This window comes from Carassius carassius, chromosome 2 (genome assembly GCF_963082965.1).
Source record: "Carassius carassius chromosome 2, fCarCar2.1, whole genome shotgun sequence".
Taxonomy (NCBI): domain Eukaryota; kingdom Metazoa; phylum Chordata; class Actinopteri; order Cypriniformes; family Cyprinidae; genus Carassius; species Carassius carassius.
The window spans coordinates 7,394,441-7,413,901 of NC_081756.1; the positions used below are offsets into that span (position 1 = coordinate 7,394,441).

The 19,461-nt window shown below is 37.0% G+C and overlaps 1 protein-coding gene across 1 annotated transcript; it reads right to left on the bottom strand.

The window, feature by feature from the left end:
- Nucleotides 1–6,147: 6,147 nt before the first annotated feature.
- LOC132096428 (cortexin domain-containing 1 protein) lies at nucleotides 6,148–17,225 on the bottom strand. Its single transcript, XM_059501776.1, has 2 exons — nucleotides 17,123–17,225; nucleotides 6,148–7,412 (listed from the first exon to the last, which is right to left on the bottom strand). Exon 2 carries the CDS (start codon nucleotides 7,356–7,358, stop codon nucleotides 7,179–7,181), a length of 180 nt encoding a protein of 59 aa, XP_059357759.1. The 5' UTR covers nucleotides 7,359–7,412; nucleotides 17,123–17,225; the 3' UTR covers nucleotides 6,148–7,178.
- Nucleotides 17,226–19,461: the final 2,236 nt, after the last annotated feature.

Consider the following 19,461-nt stretch of genomic DNA (forward strand, 5'->3'; position numbering starts at 1 on the left):
GAGTCTTTTGGCAGTTCTAATGAACCTCTAAATTCTTGTGATAGGTCCAAACAATGAAAGGTACCCCTGAACCTTTCAACCAGTGACGCCACTCCTCTAAAGCTAATTTGACGGCCAACAATTCTCTTTTACCAATGTCATAATTGCGTTCAGCAGGAGATAACCGATGAGAGAAAAATGCGCAGGGATGCATCTTATCGTCCGAGGCAGCACGTTGGGAAAGAACTGCTCCTACCCCCACCTCTGATGCGTCGACCTCCACCATGAACTGCCGTGTGGGATCAGGGGCTACAAGGATGGGAGCCAAAACGAAGCAGCTCTTGAGGTTGGTAAATGCAGTTTCGGCTGCATCCGACCACCTGAACGGAGTACTGGGGGAGGTCAAGGCCGTCAGAGGTGAGACTAGTTGGCTGAAATTACGAATAAAACGTCGATAGAAATTGGCGAACCCCAGAAACCGCTGTAGGGCCTTACGGGAATCTGGAGATGGCCAATCTATCACAGCCTTAACTTTGTCAGGATCCATACGTATTCCCTCGGACGTGACGATATACCCTAGGAAGGGGACAGACTGTGCATGGAATACGCATTTCTCCACCTTAACAAAAAGCCCATTCTCGAGTAATCTCTGGAGCACTCGTCTGACGTGTTGAACATGTTCCTGGAGAGATGAAGAAAAAATCCGTATGTCATCCAGGTAAACATATATAAACTGATGTACCATGTCTCTCAACACGTCATTAACGAGCGCTTGGAAAACCCCTGGCGAGTTGGAGAGCCCGAACGGCATCACCAAATATTCAAAGTGCCCTCTAGGGGTGTTAAAGGCGGTTTTCCATTCATCCCCCTTCCTGATGCGGACCAAATTATAAGCATTACGTAAATCCAATTTTGTGAATACGGATGCTCCCTGTAACCTCTCGAAAGCTGAAGACATCAATGGTAACGGAAAGGTGATCCTTATCGTGATGTTGTTCAGCTCTCGGTAGTCAATACAAGGTCGCAGAGAACCATCCTTCTTACCCACAAAAAAGAATCCCGCCCCCACTGGAGAAGAGGAAGGGCGGATGAACCTCGATGCCAAGGAATCAGAAATGTATTTCTCCATGGCCTCCCTCTCCGGAATAGAAAGAGAGTAAAGCTTGCCTTTAGGTGGAGACTTACCTGGCACTAAATCTATAGCACTGTCGTAGGGACGATGCGGTGGAAGAAAAGCAGCACGGGACTTACTGAACACCTCCTTCAGGTCCAAGTACTCTGCGGGCACGTTTGATAACACCATGGTCTCTTTCTGAAAGACAGAAACAGTCACAACAGGACAAGCAGAAACCAGACAAGACTCATGACAACTTTCACTCCACAAGGTGACTGAGTTGGAACCCCAATCCATAATCCGAGTGGATTATGTTTGATTAACCAGGGGTGACCTAAAACAATGGGAGCTACAGGGGAGTCCATGAGGTAAAAGGATATGGTTTCACTGTGGTTGCCTGAGGTGAGCAGAGTTATGGGTTCAGTGTAGTGGGTGACGTGTGGCAGTTCCTGGCCATTGAGTGCGGTGATATGGATGGGATGAGACACAGGAAGGACAGGAAGGTTCAAGTGACGTGCAAGGAGGGAGTCAATGAAATTACCTTCGGCCCCAGAGTCCAGAAGGGCGTGACAGTCGTGAGTGTGGTTCTCCCACCACAGTTTCACCGGAAGGAGAGTCGATGATGTGGTTGAGGTCTTCCCGATGGAGAACCCGATAGTAGCCTCAAACTTACTACCGGGCTGGCTCTTTTACCGGGCATGAATGGATGGAATGCTCTGAGCCACTGCAATATAAACATAGTCCTTGGGACCTCCGCCACTCTCTCTCCCTCCGGGAAAGCCGAGCTCTACCCACCTGCATGGGTTCGTGATCGTAGACGGGACCGACCATGTTCTCTCGACTCGAGCGGCCCCTTTCCGGAGAGACGTAATGGCGTGTAGGACTGACTTGTCTACCCAGGCGGTTAATCCGAGCGTCCACCCGGAGTGCCAGGTCGATTAGGCCGTTGAGCATTGGGGGCAGCTCGAGGAGGTAGACCATCCTTCTGAACACAGTCGGCCAGCCCTTGTTTGAGGTCCGAGAGCTCGTGAGTGGCCTCCCTGCTGGCTGCGGCTCGATCGAACACCCGTTTCATCTCTTCGGAGAGGGAATGGAACGAGGCGCAACACGGATGTTGATTCTCCCACACCGCCATCCCCCATAAGGCGGCCCTGCCAGAGAGTAGGGTAAGAGCAAACGCAACCTTGGACTCCTCTGTTGCGAAGGTGCAGGGCTGTAATGCAAAGTGCATGGAACATTTGTTAAGGAAAGTCTTGCAAAAGTTTGGCTCACCGGAGTAACTTTCTGGCGCCGGAAGTGGTCCTGGGAGGTCTCCTGGGGGACGGGCGGCGCAGGCGGTGCAGTGGGCGCAGTGGGAGAGGTGAGTTGATGAATCTGCTGGGTGAGCTCGGACACCTGTGTCACCAGCGCTTGGATCGCGCGTCCGGTGTTCACGATGCTCTCCTGCTGCTTATCCATGCGGTTGACGCTGTGGTGAATGAATTCAGACAGTGAAGTGGTGCTCGCTGCTTCCATGTTGGGTGAGAGCATTCTGTAACGACTGGGTGAAGAAGTGTCAGGAAGCAAGTGCGAGATTAATGAGATTTAATGAAGACAATGATACAATACAATACTGAGACACAAATAACGCTGGGAGGAATGCACAGTGCAAGATGGTGGAGATGAGTAACGAATCTGGAAGGTGAAGGTGAGTTGGCAGCAGGAGAGGGTGACACAGGAACTGCGGGGAACGAGCCGAAGGTAAGTGGTGTTGCTTGGTAGTGGGTTGCGTAGAGTGGATGGGGTTCCGGGGAGACACGGACATCCAACGCAGAAACACACAAGAAAGCAAAGCATAGGTCACGAACACAAGACGCTAGACAAGCCAATATATAGGGATGAGTAATGAGTGACAGCTGTTGCTGATGACAATTAACGGAGACGCCCACAAACTAATCAGTGCCGACTCGTAACACACAGACTTCACCCACAAAGTGCAAAACCCAGAGATCACGGTTTTACCAACCATGACAAAAGGTAATAAAACAGCCAAAAAAAATCTATAAGCATTGTGTATTGTATATTATACATGAGCAAAAATGTATTTTATACCATTATAACTGGATATGTGATAAACAAGATGTTTAATGCCATTGTATTTTAAAGGATTCCTGCAGCATTTATTCTTCTTGCAGCTGGAGCCAGACTGTCAGATCCTGTCAAACAGGTAAATGAAAAAAAAAACATTTTTTATTGTTATTGTTGTTGTTGTTTTTTATTAAGCAAACTCTGCTATTTACCTAATTATCTTTGGTATTTGAAGTATTTATGATATTAATATGTGTGCCATAACAATTAATCATGGTATCACCAGTGTTTATGTAAAGGCAGATGGTATGGATACTCTGAGACACATTTAAACTGACAACAAAAATGAAAAATTTAATGTATGATATTATGAAATATACCTATTATAAATGCGTTGTTGTGACAGACCCTCCCATTTAGACTCCTCTGCAGTCAGTCGTTTGTGTTGCTGGTAACAGATGGTGCTGAGTGAGTTTGGCCGTGCGGTGGAGTTCACGAGGGCCGCCTGTGAGTCATTGAGTCATCAGAGGTCAGATGGTCCATTCACGACTCCTTCAGTGTAAGTCTGAACGTGTGAACGCGTGAGTGCTCATGTTGTTTTGCAGACAGAGATAGAAGGATCTCGGTTTCTCTCTTACTGTGTGTTTCTCTCCCTCTGTGATCAGACTTTTATTCATGAATCCTGGCGGCCTCACAGATGGACCTCTAGCATTTGACCTTTCGCTTCGAGAAGGAGAAAAGCAGGTGATAAATCTTTGAATACAGTTTGTGCTACCAATAAATGTCTGTTGCTGTCAGCTCTGTACATATTTCAGCATGGTTGAATCCCTTCTAAAGAATTAAACAGCTTAACTAGCAGAAAACTAGTACAAAAAGTCTGCAGGTTTCACCTGGGTCTGGTCATTTACTACCATTAAGTGTTGTTATCATTAACTAAAGCTAGGACTCTTAATGTTTTAGTTAATAACATAAAACTGAAATAAAATATAAATATTAGATCAAAAGCAAATTTAACAAAATACATTGAAGTATTAAAGTTACTAATATATTATAATAATAATATAATATATTAATTTGTTTCTTGAGGAGCAAATCAGCATATTAGTATGAGTTCTGAAGGATCATGTAAGTAATGATGATGAAAATTCAGCTTTGCATCACAGAAATAAATTTCTTTTTTAATTAATTCAAATAGAAAATGGTTGTTTTAAATTGTAATAATATTTCTCAATATCTTTTGTTTTTATTATGCGTGTGTGTGTGTGTGTGTTTGGCTGAATTTTCAGCTAGCAGCACACAGCCAATTTCAGAGCTTATATATGACTTTATACGGTATATCAACGTTATATTAAACTAATATTTAAATCATAACATATGATGAGTTAAAATACTGGAAAATCGTATTTTGACTTGAATTATTCATCATATAATTTTTTTAACATTGCTATTGATGAGTTCAAAGTTATTTTAACTATTTAAAACTATTTAAATACATCCTCCTGGTCTTATTATGCAAAATCCATCAGTACCAGTACATGGTTTTTCATATCCAAAAAGTAAATTTTATTTTGATAATTTTAGGCTATAAAATCCACGTCTAATGGATTAGACACATGTGTTAAAATACAGTGTGTACAAACCCCAAAACAAAAACAACAACTTGTGTTATTACTTAATGTTACATTTAGTTTCATATAGTGGAAGTTGAACATTGTCGCAATTTTTTTTGTATAAAATCAAATATAATAAATAAATAAATGAGAGCAAATCATTACTGGGTTACACTTGATGAATAATTCAATCCAACTTAACTGAACCCTTGAAAATGCCACATGATCATTTAAAAAATGTATTTTGCATCATGAAACACCTGGCCTGGAGTAGTAATAATGTCATAATAATGTCTGCTGTATTTCAAATCAGGACTTCAGTTTATGATGCAGCTCTTGTACTCTGACTCTGCAAACTCTGGCATGAACGAAACCCCCAAAACTAACTAAAAGAAAGGGTTTAGGGTTTACAATTTACAGCCATTAATCATTTACAATGCAGACCTTGATAAGGGTTACGTAAAATGTTGGCCACACTGCCAGGACATTTATTTATAGTGTTTAAATGAATTGAACAGCAAAGGAAAAGCGGAGATATTCGCTGTACTTTGGGAAATAAATACTTGTGTTGAGAAAAAAGGGAGCTTGTGGTTCTTATGATGGACAACAAATGCTTTTGCTGTGCTGAACCATCAGCTCATTTTTGAGCGCTGCTTCCTCTGAGTGTTTAAGATAAAAGAGGGAGTGATGCGAGGGAAAGAGAAACTTTTTTGAATGAAAGTGATCACAACACGACCAGAATTGCTATCAAGCTCCTCAATTCTGCTGTCTTTGAATTGACAGCACATCAAATTTGTCTCTGCAATGCTTTTTGTCACAACCTCCACATGAGGAAAGTTGAACAACAACAGCAAAATACATCTGGTTGCAGAGATAAAACCCTCTTGACAGGTAAAGGACTTGATATGCTCTGTAGATGTCAGACTTTTGATTCGTAGTGATGCTTTCTATCAGAAACACACAAAATTTTTTATATAAGTAATTTAGTAAAAATACAATTAGGCAACATTATGTTTAGGTTATTCATTCTTAGTAAATTGCACCCATGATTATCATACGTTTTAAGATGAGAACGCAAAAAATATAAATAAAATAATAATAAAAATACTAAATTGAGAATTGAGCTGAATAATGACACTGTCTTCTGTAGAGTTGGTTTATAACTGAATTATGTTTGCAACACTGTTATTTCTCTGTTTATTGCTGTGAAGCTGCTTTGAAACTATATGTATTGTCTAAAATGCTAAATTAATGTGATATGACTGGATTAGACCTGAATTCCCCCTATAATTTAGTGTGGCATTTAAAAATCCCATTATAAAGCTTGAAGATTTGCAGTGTACTCACCAATGGTTGGTGATAATTCACCAGAAATACTAGAATTACTATAATCTTTATTGTGGTTGAGAACAGATATGTAGCACATAGGCATTTTTACATCAGACAGGACACTGGTGTTTTGTTGTTTTGTCCACTTCATTTATATAACCTCACCTGAGGCACTTGATATCATGCGGTGCAGACTATAGCTCTCTGTTAATGCGTACCCTTTGTCAAGGACAACAGAATCAAACCACATCTGGGGATCAGATCGTAAGAGCCGATAAATGAGAGCACACTCTTTTAAAGACAGTTTTTGGCATTTTTCATCTTTGGGCATTTCCACAAGGCCTTCAGTCAAAGTTTTGTCTTCTTGCAAAACTTAATAACAATTAAGCTCATACGTATGCATGTCTGTAAATGCGAATGCTTGACCAATCTATTGCAAGTATGCAGTCCCATTGTAAATACTGTATTTGCAGTGATGCTACTCAAGGGGCGATAGAGCAAATTACTGTTCCATTAAATCATAAATAAGCATTTTGGCTGTTGACTAACCTCCTAACTAACTGTTGTTCCACCGTGAGTGTGTAAAAGAAAACTGATAGTACGAAGGCTATAGCTCCCCTTGTGGCAACGCTGTAAAATTGTGGAGCTTATGTAGCTAGAAGTGTTTTCCTTGCCATAATTGGATTGGTGTTTCTTGTATAACATTATTAAATATAAAAATATACATATTTTATTATTACAAATTCAGGATGCATTGGTTGTGAGAACATGGAAGTGTCAGATTTTGTGCTTTGGAGTGATTTCGTTTTACTAAAGCTCATCCAGGGTAGAAGGAAAAAAAGAGGATGTTGACGTCAAAATCGGCTTCATTTCTAAATGCATGCCTTCTTGTTTAATAGAGTTGGGAAGAATTCAGCTCCGTTTCCATGCAGATGTCTTCAAAGCTAGTAATGCTGCATGCGAGAAGATGACTATCTGCTTAAATATCACGTAGATATCCGTGCATTGGTTGAAACATGATGTCAGGGTTTGATTAAATACAGGTGCATGTTTATTTGCAGAGGTCTTGGGAAAATCTGCTAGTCGTCCAAGTGCTGCTCCTCCCAGGTGGAGGTGGGAATGGCGCTGTAGGGGTCCATGATGACTTTGGCACAGCGGATGATCATTGCCAGCAGAAGCAGACATAGAAAGGCGATGCACGCTAGGGTCAGACCCTGGTCCACGTCCACAAAAGCGGGGTCTGGCGTTGTCTCCTCCATCGCTTCGGTCTGTCCGCTTTAGCCCAGGTCTCTGCTACCATCCTGATTGCTTATCTGTGGGTCAGGAAACGGAGATAGAAGTAAATTGCTGTCTGCCAGAAAGACTAATACACTGAGCTGGCTGAATTTCTGAAGGATCATGTGACACTGAAGACTGGAGTAATGATGATGAAAATTCAGCTTTGAATCACAGGAATAAATTACATTTTAAAATATTTTAAAATAGAACACAGTTATTTTAAATTGCAATATTTCCCAATTTTCCTGTTTTTACTTCATGCACACATCTATGTAAACTTGTATTGCATCACTTCTCATGTTGCTTTCCCCTTCTTCATTTGTTTCTTTGCATTATGCATCTGCTAAATGAATAACTGTAAATGTTTATTTGTCATTAGTGTTTGTACGGTAATGTTTCATAGTTTGTATTCATACAGCGTGCTGCATTTATGGGGTTTATGAATCATTGATGAGATCATTAAATAAGTATTATGAATGTGATATTGAGTCATCATAGTGCCTTAGTAATTTAAAAGAAGTGCATAGTGATGAAAATGTGTTTGCGTGCATTAGTCTCCTGTGTTAAGAGTTACATTCAGTGCAGCACAGATCACTGATGGAACAGATGATCATTGCCTAAACCATTCATTCAAGATGCCAAGAACAGGTTTATTGAGTTCTGTTTGTTTCAGTTCATGGACTTTTAGTTTGTAATTCTTCAGTTTTCATTTTTTGGTATTCCAGCACTTCCTAATCATTATTAGTTTGATCTGTTCAGCTGTGTTTTATTAATTATCTTTTTTTGTGCACTCTTGGTGTGGTCTCGAATCACGTATACATGTGTTTGATGCCTGCCTGTCTGTCTTGTTGGATTGTACTATTAAACTTTGTTTGGAACTTTATTCCTCTGTCTTTGTCTCTATTCCTGTATCACTAGTGACACAGTTTTATTTCCTCATTTTTATAAGGACAAGAGTTTAATCGATTCCTATCGGATTAGTAGCAGAGTGTGTGTCAGTATCAGCTCTTTTATTCATCTGCTGCAGCTTTGGTCAATTTAACTGCACACAAAAAGGAAAGAAATAAAACAAATGGCTAATGCATTTCTTACTGGCATTGATTGTCTTTTTACTGTGCTTTGATTGTGATTGGCTGTGAAGTAGGTTTGCTACTGGTTATTGACTCCAGTGTGTGTTGCATAAATGTCATTTGTGCAAGGTCACATTGCTCACCAACTCTATTTTAAAACCATAAATATATAAGAATTCCATTCAGATGGTTGTAGAAAAGGGAAAACATTTTGATAATTTTGATTTCTCCAGTGAAAAAGTCATTTAGTCTGAATCAGGAGTGAAATATGCATGGATCAAGAACTGGTTACAAGTGAAAACAGTGCAAAACCATTCTAAACCAAATATTTCAGTGGATTTTGATTCGAGGGACAACAGGGGATTAACTTTTTCACTGGAGGAGGGATTTTTATGGGTATGGACTCTTAAAAATGCCTTAACGATTAATTTGTTTCTTACAAACACAGCTTTTCACTTCACAAGGTGTTAACTGATGGACTGGAGTGGTGTGGATTATTGTGTTGTTTTTATCAGCTGTTTGGACGGCACCCATTCACTGCAGAGCATCCATTAGTCAGCAAGTGATGCAGTGCTACATTTCTCCAAATCTATTCCCTTGAAGAAACAAACTCATCTACATCTTGGATGACCTGAGGATGAATAAGTTTTCTGCCAGTTTAAATTTTTGGGTGAACTATTCCTTTAATTTTTTGTTTGATTGTTTTGTGTCCTAAGTTTGTAATATTCTATGGTTCTTGGATCAGAACACTTTTATCTCCAAAGATTGGAACAAATACTTCTGAAATTCTGCAAAGGTCACTGTTGCACTCTATTAGTTCTGCAGTTCTGAATCTTACTTAGTAGAAAATGATACTGAACTTGTACAGACATTATTTGTATTATATATACAAAGTCATTTTAAGTGACGTTATGTGAAGTTAATGAGGGAACACTGAAATATAGCACTTAATGGCTTATAATGTGCCACTAAGCACCAAAACTACATCTTTTTTTAATGCAAGAACATAATTTTTATATCAGTGTTTTGATCAATGTTTTAATAAGTTATTTTGCAAGAGGCCTTAGATTTCTGCGTATTTTAAGTTAAAGAATAGAAAATATTTTATTAAAGGACTGTGTGTGTTCTTGAGCTAAGTAATGAGGCCCAAACCTGTAATGTTCTTTAATGCAGTTCCCTCAATGTACAGAACATTTCTCATTAATCACAGTGCAGTTGAGCGCTGAATTCAATATGTGATGCCTCACCGAGTCTTCATATATCAATATGATACTATAGCGCTATTCCAAACACACTTAATGACCTGCATTTAAACTCAATATTAATAAACACCAAGAATGGATCAAAAACGAAAAATACCTTTAGCCCTTGGATACTAAGTAGATTGATATGAGTAATTTTATATGAAATGATTAAATTTTTGTCAAAATATATTTCTTTACGTATTACATTTTTGGATGATAAAACAAATTAAATGAGGTACCTCATCTCAGCTTGATGGACAAACTGGAAGATTTGTTATTTATTGATTGATTGTTACAGATAGTTACAACTCTAAATTTATATTAATCATGACTTATTGATTGTTCGGCAAATGTTTGCTTTGTAAGGTTTTCCTCATCTTGAGATATCTCACTATTTTTGCATTGCTAAATGTTTTCTTCTCACTTTTGCATGTACATAACGCAGAGCAATCTTGACAAAAAAATATATAATAATAAAAAAAGATCTAATAATCCATAAGTCACAGTGCTGTCTGAATTTGCATTAGTTATTCTGGTGCAAAACCACTAGTTTGTAGTACAAAAAAAATGTGCACAGAAAAATCTATATAAATTTGAACACAAATCCAGCAACACTTGTGGAATCATTGAGAATCATAAAAAGTAGCTATTGATAATCAGTCATTTATTATGCTAATACATTTTGGCACACAGGCCTAAAAGATTACACATAAAGCAATAAAAAAAAAAAATTGCATTCAGCCAAAGGGGAAATCAAGACCAGTTTATGGCTTTGTGTTCAATAAGTATGACATTGCATTAAACAAAAGTTTGTATTCTTTAAAGCCTATTTTCAGAGTCTTCTACATATTTTGTAGCATTGCATGCTATCAATGCTTGCTTCACAACAAAGCACTTTTTCATTTTTTCCATGGCCACCACCAAGATCCCAATGCATGGTCCAACAGACTCCGGAGACAAACCCTTAGACAATTGAAATCTACATTAATAATGAAACAAACTTCTAATCTAAGAGGCCTAGTTGGGAACCTGTGTCAGCAGGTTTGGGATTATCCATGCATTCATCAAGCCCTTTCAGGTCTTCGGTGAGGTCCGGTCATTAAGGGGACATGCCGTTGGGTCTTATTTGGGACTGGTAATTAGTGTGCAAGGATGCTGGTAACCGCATTAGCAATTTAATGGAGAAATACTGCTGTCACAGAGAAGAAAACCTTTCATCTCTGAATTACCCCAAGTTTTTGAAAAAGACTTGTTCACATTTAGAAGCCGCTTTGTTTGGGGAATAAAAGCAAACACAGACCGTATGAAATTAAAAGTTTCTGCTCCGAGATTATCTCTGATAGCCAGCTAGCTCCGAGGGATATCCTACATTTATCTTTTCAGTCCTTTTCTGGAACCATCTCATTTGAAAGGAGATGAAAATCTGATAAATAGGTTTCACTTTTTCGGTGTTTGCAACTGAGTTTCTCACTGGAACCAAAACCAATTCTTGACAAGCTAAAAAGAAGACGAAAGTTTTGTGTTTCTTAAAGTTTCCTTAAAGTTAAACTGTCAACATTTTAGTGCTACAGAAAGCTACCTGAATAATAAATCAGTGCACACTTGCTATCCACGTATCCGATTGTGTAACCACGTTTTGGTGATTAAAGGGTCTCTAAAAGCTGTTGCTGGAGATAAATTCTTCCTGCAGCCATGATCATTTAGGATGGGATTGTGTGTGACATTTGCAGTATTTTGATAATTGGCTGTCGAAGCTGGGATGGGAGATAACATCAGGGTGTGTGAGGCAGAAACTGAAGTGCCACTCAAGCCTGACATGAAGAACAACTCAATTTATGAGTGACTAGAGGGGAAAATACTCTCTTGGACCTCTTTGGACAGTCTTGAGGCTTTGTTGGGTTTTGTTGCATTGTGCCCAAATTGGAAGCATTTTTCATAGCCAGTGTGTGTGGATGGGAATTGTAAGTTATGTTACCATTATCCCTCCAGAGATGACACTTTTACATTTTTTTTAAAGCATTAACAAATGCATAATTTTCTTTTTCTTTTTTTTTTTCTTTTTTTGTTAAAAAGCCTTCCTTATAATTAGTTCTAACCATCATCTAAACAAAAACACATTTTGCAAAAAAGTATCTTTAAATATAATTTAATAATTGGAAACATAAAAGTAATGAATAATGCATGTCAACATTAATTGAATAATTCATTTGTACTTGTTTTCCAGTCAAATCTGCAAATCCTTAAAATAAGATGTATTTGAGCAGCAACATATGCTGCATAAAATATTAAGACTTATTTTTATAGATTTAATCTTAAATGTAAGTGTATTTTTTTTTTTTTTAATTTTAACTTAAAACAAGTGTAAAAAATAATAAAACAGTAAAACTAATTGATATATTTGCTGCTGAAATCTATCCTCTAAAATGACGGTAATATAAAAAATAACTATTTATATTAATTAATACATTCACAATTAATTCATTTTATAATTAATGCATGAACATCATCAAGGTCTTCCCAAGAAAATTTGTCGGATTTCTAGAAATTTTAAATGGAAGACAAAAAATGATTTTTTGTTTTCAGTGAATAGGTTATTTTAGTATTTTGAGCAACTTTAATACAATGAAACTTTGAACAGTATGAACAACCAGCTAGTGTCACAAACTTTAAGTACATAACTATTATAATAATAACTATAATAATTTGAGACTGTTACATGAATATTTTTAACTGACTCAAGAAAAAGTTCATGAAACAAACGTTATGTTCACATTTTATGGTTGCTGTTGTGTGCAACTAGTGAGACAATGCAGTATAATGCTGCAGATTTATTTCTGTTTAGTTATTTCTGTTTGATTAATTCAGACTACGTGCTGTAGGAAACACTGTATTTTAGTACATGTGCTTTGGCAGCAGAATACAGACATTCGAAAACTATTAATCAAACTGAAAGTCTTGGGACTGCTTCGGTTCCAGATTTCTTAACAAATGCAACTGGTTCTCGATTCCCAGCTGTAATGATGTTTGCAACCATCTGTTCGGCCCGATCCTGCAGCATGAACACTCTCCAGCTTTCTTCAGCAGCTCCTTCATTACAGTTCTGTCTGTTCATTCCTTTGCATTTAACCCCAGGGATCAATTTTCTCGTAATACCTCTTTAACCCTCCCTTTTTTTCTTTATTATGGTCAATCTTCTCTCTCGCTCCATTCCCACTTGCTTCTCCCTCACACTCTTTCCACATTGTCGATCTTTATGCATGTATGCTTTTTTTTTTTTTTTTGTAGAATACATCACGAGTATTTAAAGGGCTTATCCCTTGTATTATGTTCAAATGCTGAGTATGACTGGAATGTTCTGGGTCAAAATTGATCCAAATTAAATTCAATACAATTTATGAGAACATATGATTTTTAAAGCTGTATTTAACAACTAGTTTTTTAAACACTTTTTTATACAAAATGTGAACATTATAATTATATAACAGGTATGTATTTTTTTTTAAATGTTATTTTATTTAAAGGTTTTATATATATATATATATATATATATATATATATATATATATATATATATATATATATATATATATATATATAAGATTTATATTTTACATTTTAATTTACTATTATTATTATTATTATTTTAAGATCATGGATATGAATTTTCAGCAGAATTCACATGCATGAACTGATAAAAATGTATGTTATGCAGCATATACAGGCATATGTATTCAAAACTGTAAATAAAACTGATTATTGAAGCACCTTTTAAAAGAAAATACTATTTCGGTCTTTCTACACATTTTCAATGTGTTACTTGCCATTTCTTTGTAATTAATTGTGAAACTAACTGGCAATTTGTTTCTACACCATATTATTTTCAGTGTATTTGAAAAACTGGTATAACAAATTACTTAGCTAAGTAATTAGCAGGCATGTTTATAACCCTAAATGAGAAATAGTCACAATTTCAAGAAAAACAATTCCATTGACAGCCATGCCAATGAACTCAGTATGCATTAACACGGTAAAAAAAAAACAAGAAGCTGAACACTTCACAGCATCCCATCATTTGATTTCACATGTGTGTCTGGATCAGATGATTGGGGGCAGCTGAGGTGATGTGATTTCTTTTAGCCGAGTGTGTGAAGAAACCAGCCAAAGGGCTTTAAATCAATTCCCCCACAATCCCAGTGGAAACAAGCCCACACGAGTTCAGTTGTTCTTACTGTCCTCCTTCTCATTAGGTCAAGAGAAGCTGGATCTACTGTTCTTCTCTGGCACTGAAAAATCAAATAAACTGCTTCATATTAGTGTCAGATAGATGTATATAATATCATTTCTGAATTGATAAATAAATAGGTTTATCTCTGGCTTCCTGAATGTTTGCTTTAATGGCATTGGTTTGGAAGTTCAGACGACTGAGAAGCGTGTTTGTAATATGCTGGCTAAGCATTCACATGCATCTACTTGCACGATTGAGTAAATAGTGTGTTTCAGGCCTTAGTTTGCATAATGTGTTTGGTTTGTGTCTGCGCATGTTTTAAGGGGTTATTGTTTAGCTAACTGACAGTGTTGTGGCCCAACATGAGACTAATTAAGATTGCCAGTAAAGCACACACCAGTTTTGTTTATTGATATACTATTATTATATTTACTAATAGTTTGAAAAACTATCAAAAGTAATTTGAAGATGCAAGTTTTTTTTTTTTTACATTCAATATATCACCCAGTCCCTGAAGACTCCTGCCTTGGATCTATGTCCAAGAAGTTTACTCATTGTTTACTTGTACACTTTGTGCAAAATAATTATTGTTACCAAACAGGTTTTCAAATAAATATTGGGTCCAAGGTTTGGTCGAATATACAGTAAAAAATAAAATAAAATTCAATAACATTTTCCAAATAAATGTAATTAAATATTAAAGGCACAATATGTAATTTTGAGGGTGCATGTTCAAAACAAAACAAAATAAAACATAATCAAAGACGTAGTTTGTACATATTGTGCCTTTAATACACAAAATAAATATTGGGATTTCAAGGTTTATCTGATGTTGGAATTGCACACTTTGGTTCTAACAGACATCCTTCTCAATTAACAGCTTTTCAAAAGTAGAGAGCTTTTGAAAAAAGAAAACATTAAGAAACATATAAAAACTGTTGAGGTTTTACTAGTGACCGATTTTGTTTTGGAGGCTCTTAAATGCACCGTTATTTTAATTTGCAACTGCCATTGAGATAAATGAGAATGCTAATAACACTCTTTATTTATGATAGACTTTTAAGGTTGTTTAAACAAACACTTTCTGTCTACTGCTATTATTCTTTCATTCTGTTTCATATACATTGTGTCTCTCTGTCTCCTGGGTTTATCTTCAGGTCTCTCTGGCAGGAGAGGTAATTCGTATCTTGGTGCCAAGAAAATATTGCTTGAATGAATTTCCTTCATGACCTCCATCTGATTTAAAATTTAAAATTAGATTATTTCTTATTAATAAAAAATCATGAAAGGGTGATTTCAAAAAGGCTGGGAGCCACAGTGATCCACAGGCTTAAGAGTGAAAGTTAAAATTAGTAAGCTATGGTTTAATAAATTATATTGGTCATGATTTCAGCACAAATTGATGAAGTGTGTTTGCCAGCAATGTTCCCTCTCATAATAATATGCCGCGTACAGGACACACACACACACATTTTTGGAAAGAAAATATTTAAATCGAGTCTCAATAATAATTTTACATTTAATACAAGTCAGAATGTCGCAGTCCTCCTGTTTTGACTTATTTAGATGTCAGGAATAACTTTATCCTTTTTACTAAAACACTTATCAGCTGATGACTTTCAGCTATAAATTGTAATAATATAATGCTCATGATATTTTAAAGATTCATTCTTTTAAAGGTACAATTTGTAAGATATTTGCAGTAAAATATCCAAAAACCACTAGGCCAGTGTTATATATTTTGTCCAGCTAATTACTAACAATATCTATAATGTTTTCAACTACTTGTAAATCGTGAGAAAATTCCCATTTTAAACAGTGACACGGAGCAGTGCAGTCGCCTGTCAATGACGTTTGTTCCCGCCTTTAATGACATAGAAACCACGTGACAACAGTGTCGTGGATAAATGCAGAAGTAGTGTCTAGCGTCCAGCATACCTCTAGCTTGCTTCAAGCAGTTCCTTATTTACTACTTCTTGCACGTTTTATGGTGGATTGTTACTTATTTATGAAACATAATTACTGTTTACCGTCTGCCGCTGGTTCTGTCGACAAGGACAGCTCCCATAAACGTAAGCATACGGGCCAACCAAACGAACCAAGAAGAGTTTGGGACAAGAGGAGAGAAAGAGCAAGGATTAATATCGGTGTTGCATTTTCTAGAGGGAGAGAGCTTCGCGACAAACTTCAACTAGAAAGAGATGCCGATCTCGCTTGTGTTTTACTCGACAGGTGAGTTGTTTTGATTCGTATCTTTACGGAAAACGTATGCTATTATAACGATCAACACGATTAGTATTATGGGGAATACACGCCAAACGCGGGGTATCACATCTCTAGACCCGCGCGAGGACACGTCTGATCCATAGTCTGATCACGTCTTTGCATCCGTTAAATCCATGATTTATCTTTCCGTCTGATTGATGGCCGTCAGTGGTTGGGTAGAAGACAACTAACCCCATCATTCCACGCTCCTTCTTAGTGTCATCAAACTACGCGAGTGTTATTGTTTTGGTTGTGCGCCCTCTAGTGGCAGGTCCTACAACCTGTACCTTTAAATCAGTCAAACAATTTTAACTTCATAATTAGTGATATAATTGCCCTCGACATCACAGCCACGATAAAGTCTTATCTGTCAGCTATCAGCAACACTTTTAGCATATATTCTTATCAACTTTTAACCAATGACCAAGAAATGAAATACACAATAAAGAAGTTTAAATTCAAACACTTCAGAAATGTAGACCCCCACCCAAACAAAAAACCATCACATTTATACCTCCATAAAATAGATTTTATGATGAATAGCTTGTCTGTGCTTTAAGAAATTGAAAGTGTTACAATTGCCTCTGGTCAGATCCGTACAGGTGTTTTTTATATTTTTTATTTTTTTACAGCTATTGTATGAAGACAAAATGATTCACAGGCAAAAGCATCATAGAAGGGGCTTTCATCTTCAAGACTGCAAAAACTTTCTGCATTTTCTTGGCTGTGAAAGACAACTCGTTTATTAACTGAAGATGAAGTCAACAATCCTCAAGATCCAGCTGCTCTAACATTCAATGGAACATGCAACAACTGACAGGATCCTAACTGACCAGACCAGAGATGCTGTGAGCGATCTCCCGTTCGAGTTCCTCGCGGCTGACGAGAGCGATCGAGTGGCTGGCAGAGCAGCAGAGAGGAGAGAAAGGATGTGGTCCTACCTGAACTCACATCCTGTGGAGCAGAAAGTGTGGATGAAGTGTGTTTCCTGATGCATGCTGCAGAGCGACTGACACTGAGACACTGATGCTGCTGCAGCTCAACGCTCACTCTTACTGCATTGCTTCTGAACACACACACACACACACACAGAGAGAGAGTGAGAGAGCAAGTGTTTGGAAAAGGAAGTGATGAACTCGCACTCCACATACAGTACAGTACTACTCACAAAAAAATGTCCTGGTTGTGAACAATTTATGAACAAATCTGATCTATTAATCTTTGTCTGTCTATCTGTCTGTCTGTCTAGAAGAGGTTTTGGGAACGTTTTAAAAATGAGACATTTTTTAACATATCTTAAATGTTTCACAAAGGAAAGAAAGTCACACTGGTTTGGAACGACGAGAGGGTGGGTAAATTATCTATGATGAACATAAATTTTGATTTGAATCAAAGTATTCAAAATTGTAAAATGAGACTATTGTACAATTTATGGCTAAATATTCAAATATATACAAAAAATATAAATTCATCTTGCACATATTTACTACTTGGTCACATTTTTCCTTTTAATATACCTAAACATCATTTAAACAAAACTGTACTCAGGGAGAAACACTGCATAAAACTTAACTGATATGTAAGTGTTTTTTTTTCACTTGTTTGTATTTAAAATTTATGAAAATATTATTAAAAAAAGGTCTTATCCATTAGTGGTAACACTCCATTTCAGGGTCTCTTAACTAGTTGCTTATTAGCATGCATAGAATATTAGCCATTTTTTAGTACTAATCAAGCACATTTTAATGCCTTATTCTACATGACCTTATCCTACATCTCTACCCAATACTTAAACTCAACTCTACCTTACTAACTATAAATAAGCAGCAAATTATTAATTTTTTGAGCGAAAAGTTGCGATAAGTGTTGCCTATTTTAAAGTGTTACCAAAAACGTAAGTCATTTAAGCATTACAGTGTAGTTCTTCACTAAGAATTCAGCTATAAATAAGATGTTTACATGGTCTTGAAACGTTTACACATTATCGCTGAAAATCAATTTGTCTGTGGGGAAGGTGGCTGGGATTTGGACTGTTACAGTGTATTAAGCCACTGAACGTGAGGTTATAAGCGGTCACACAGATCAGTAAGAGACCGCTGATGCTAATAAAAGCAGACAGGCAGCAGAGGTGCTCTCACCTTCCTCCTACATTCTGGAGGTTTCTGTCAGCAGTTAGTGCTGTTGGTACAGGTGTGCCGCTGTCTTCTGACTGTCAAAGTGTCTGACTGCCCCATAAACACACTGCCTAACAAGGACAAACAAGAGAGCTGTGAGCAGGTGAAGCTGCAGAGTAGAAAGATGCTTTAAATGCACTTTTGTCATTTGTTGGTATCTCATTTTCATGGTGTAAAGTGTAAACAGAAAACTCACACTAAGTCAGTATCTTTATGGAAACTATTTCGAACTGATGCACAATGAAATGCATCTGCTCAACCATGTTAGCATTCTGAGCTCATTTCGCTACCTGAAATCAATCCAAACTAATGGCGACTTCAGTGAAAGTATTTTGACTTTAATATTTATTCATAGGGCATACTGATGCATAAAGGTACAGATTTTTTTTCTTCTATTGAGAAAAAAAGCTAATCCCACACTTAAAATCGTTTAATGTATATGTTGGCCAATATGTTTGACGTTCAATTTATATCAGATCAATGTCATGCCAACCTTTTGAAATCACTTTGATTTGTATATTTGATCTTTTATATATTTATTTTTTTGTATATCAAAGTCTTTTCAACATCAATTTGCCACTGGAATGGATCCTCTGCAGTGAATGGGTGCCGTCAGAAAGAGAGTCCAAACAGCTGATAAAAACTTCACAATAATCCACAAATAATCCACACCCCTCAGTCCATCAGTTAACATCTTGTGAAGCAAAAAGCTGTGTATTTTAACTTCAGATGAGTCCTCTATCCATAATATCGCTTTTTCCAGTGAAAAGTCATTTTATCTGAATCAGGAGAGAAATCTGCAGAGAACAAGCATGTTTACAAAGCCAAAACAGTTGTAAACAATTACGGACTCCTATTTTGGTCGGAAGTGACAGTTTAACATGAAACCGCCTTAAATGTGGATTTGTTTCATACAAAAACACAGCTTTTCACTTCGAAAAGGATTAGAGACTTGAAGGATTGGAGTTGTGACTTGAGGGTGTCAGCAAATTTTCATATAAAAAATCAGTGAGAATGTTTCACAATATTTATGTTTTGACTACATTTTTGATCAAATAAATGCATCCTGGGTGAGTATTAGATTTCTTTCAAAAGATCTTACTGGT

Coding starts and splice junctions, on each gene's coding strand:
- LOC132096428 (XM_059501776.1), bottom strand. CDS start 7,358: ATGGAGGAGACAACGCCAGACCCCGCTTTTGTGGACGTGGACCAGGGT.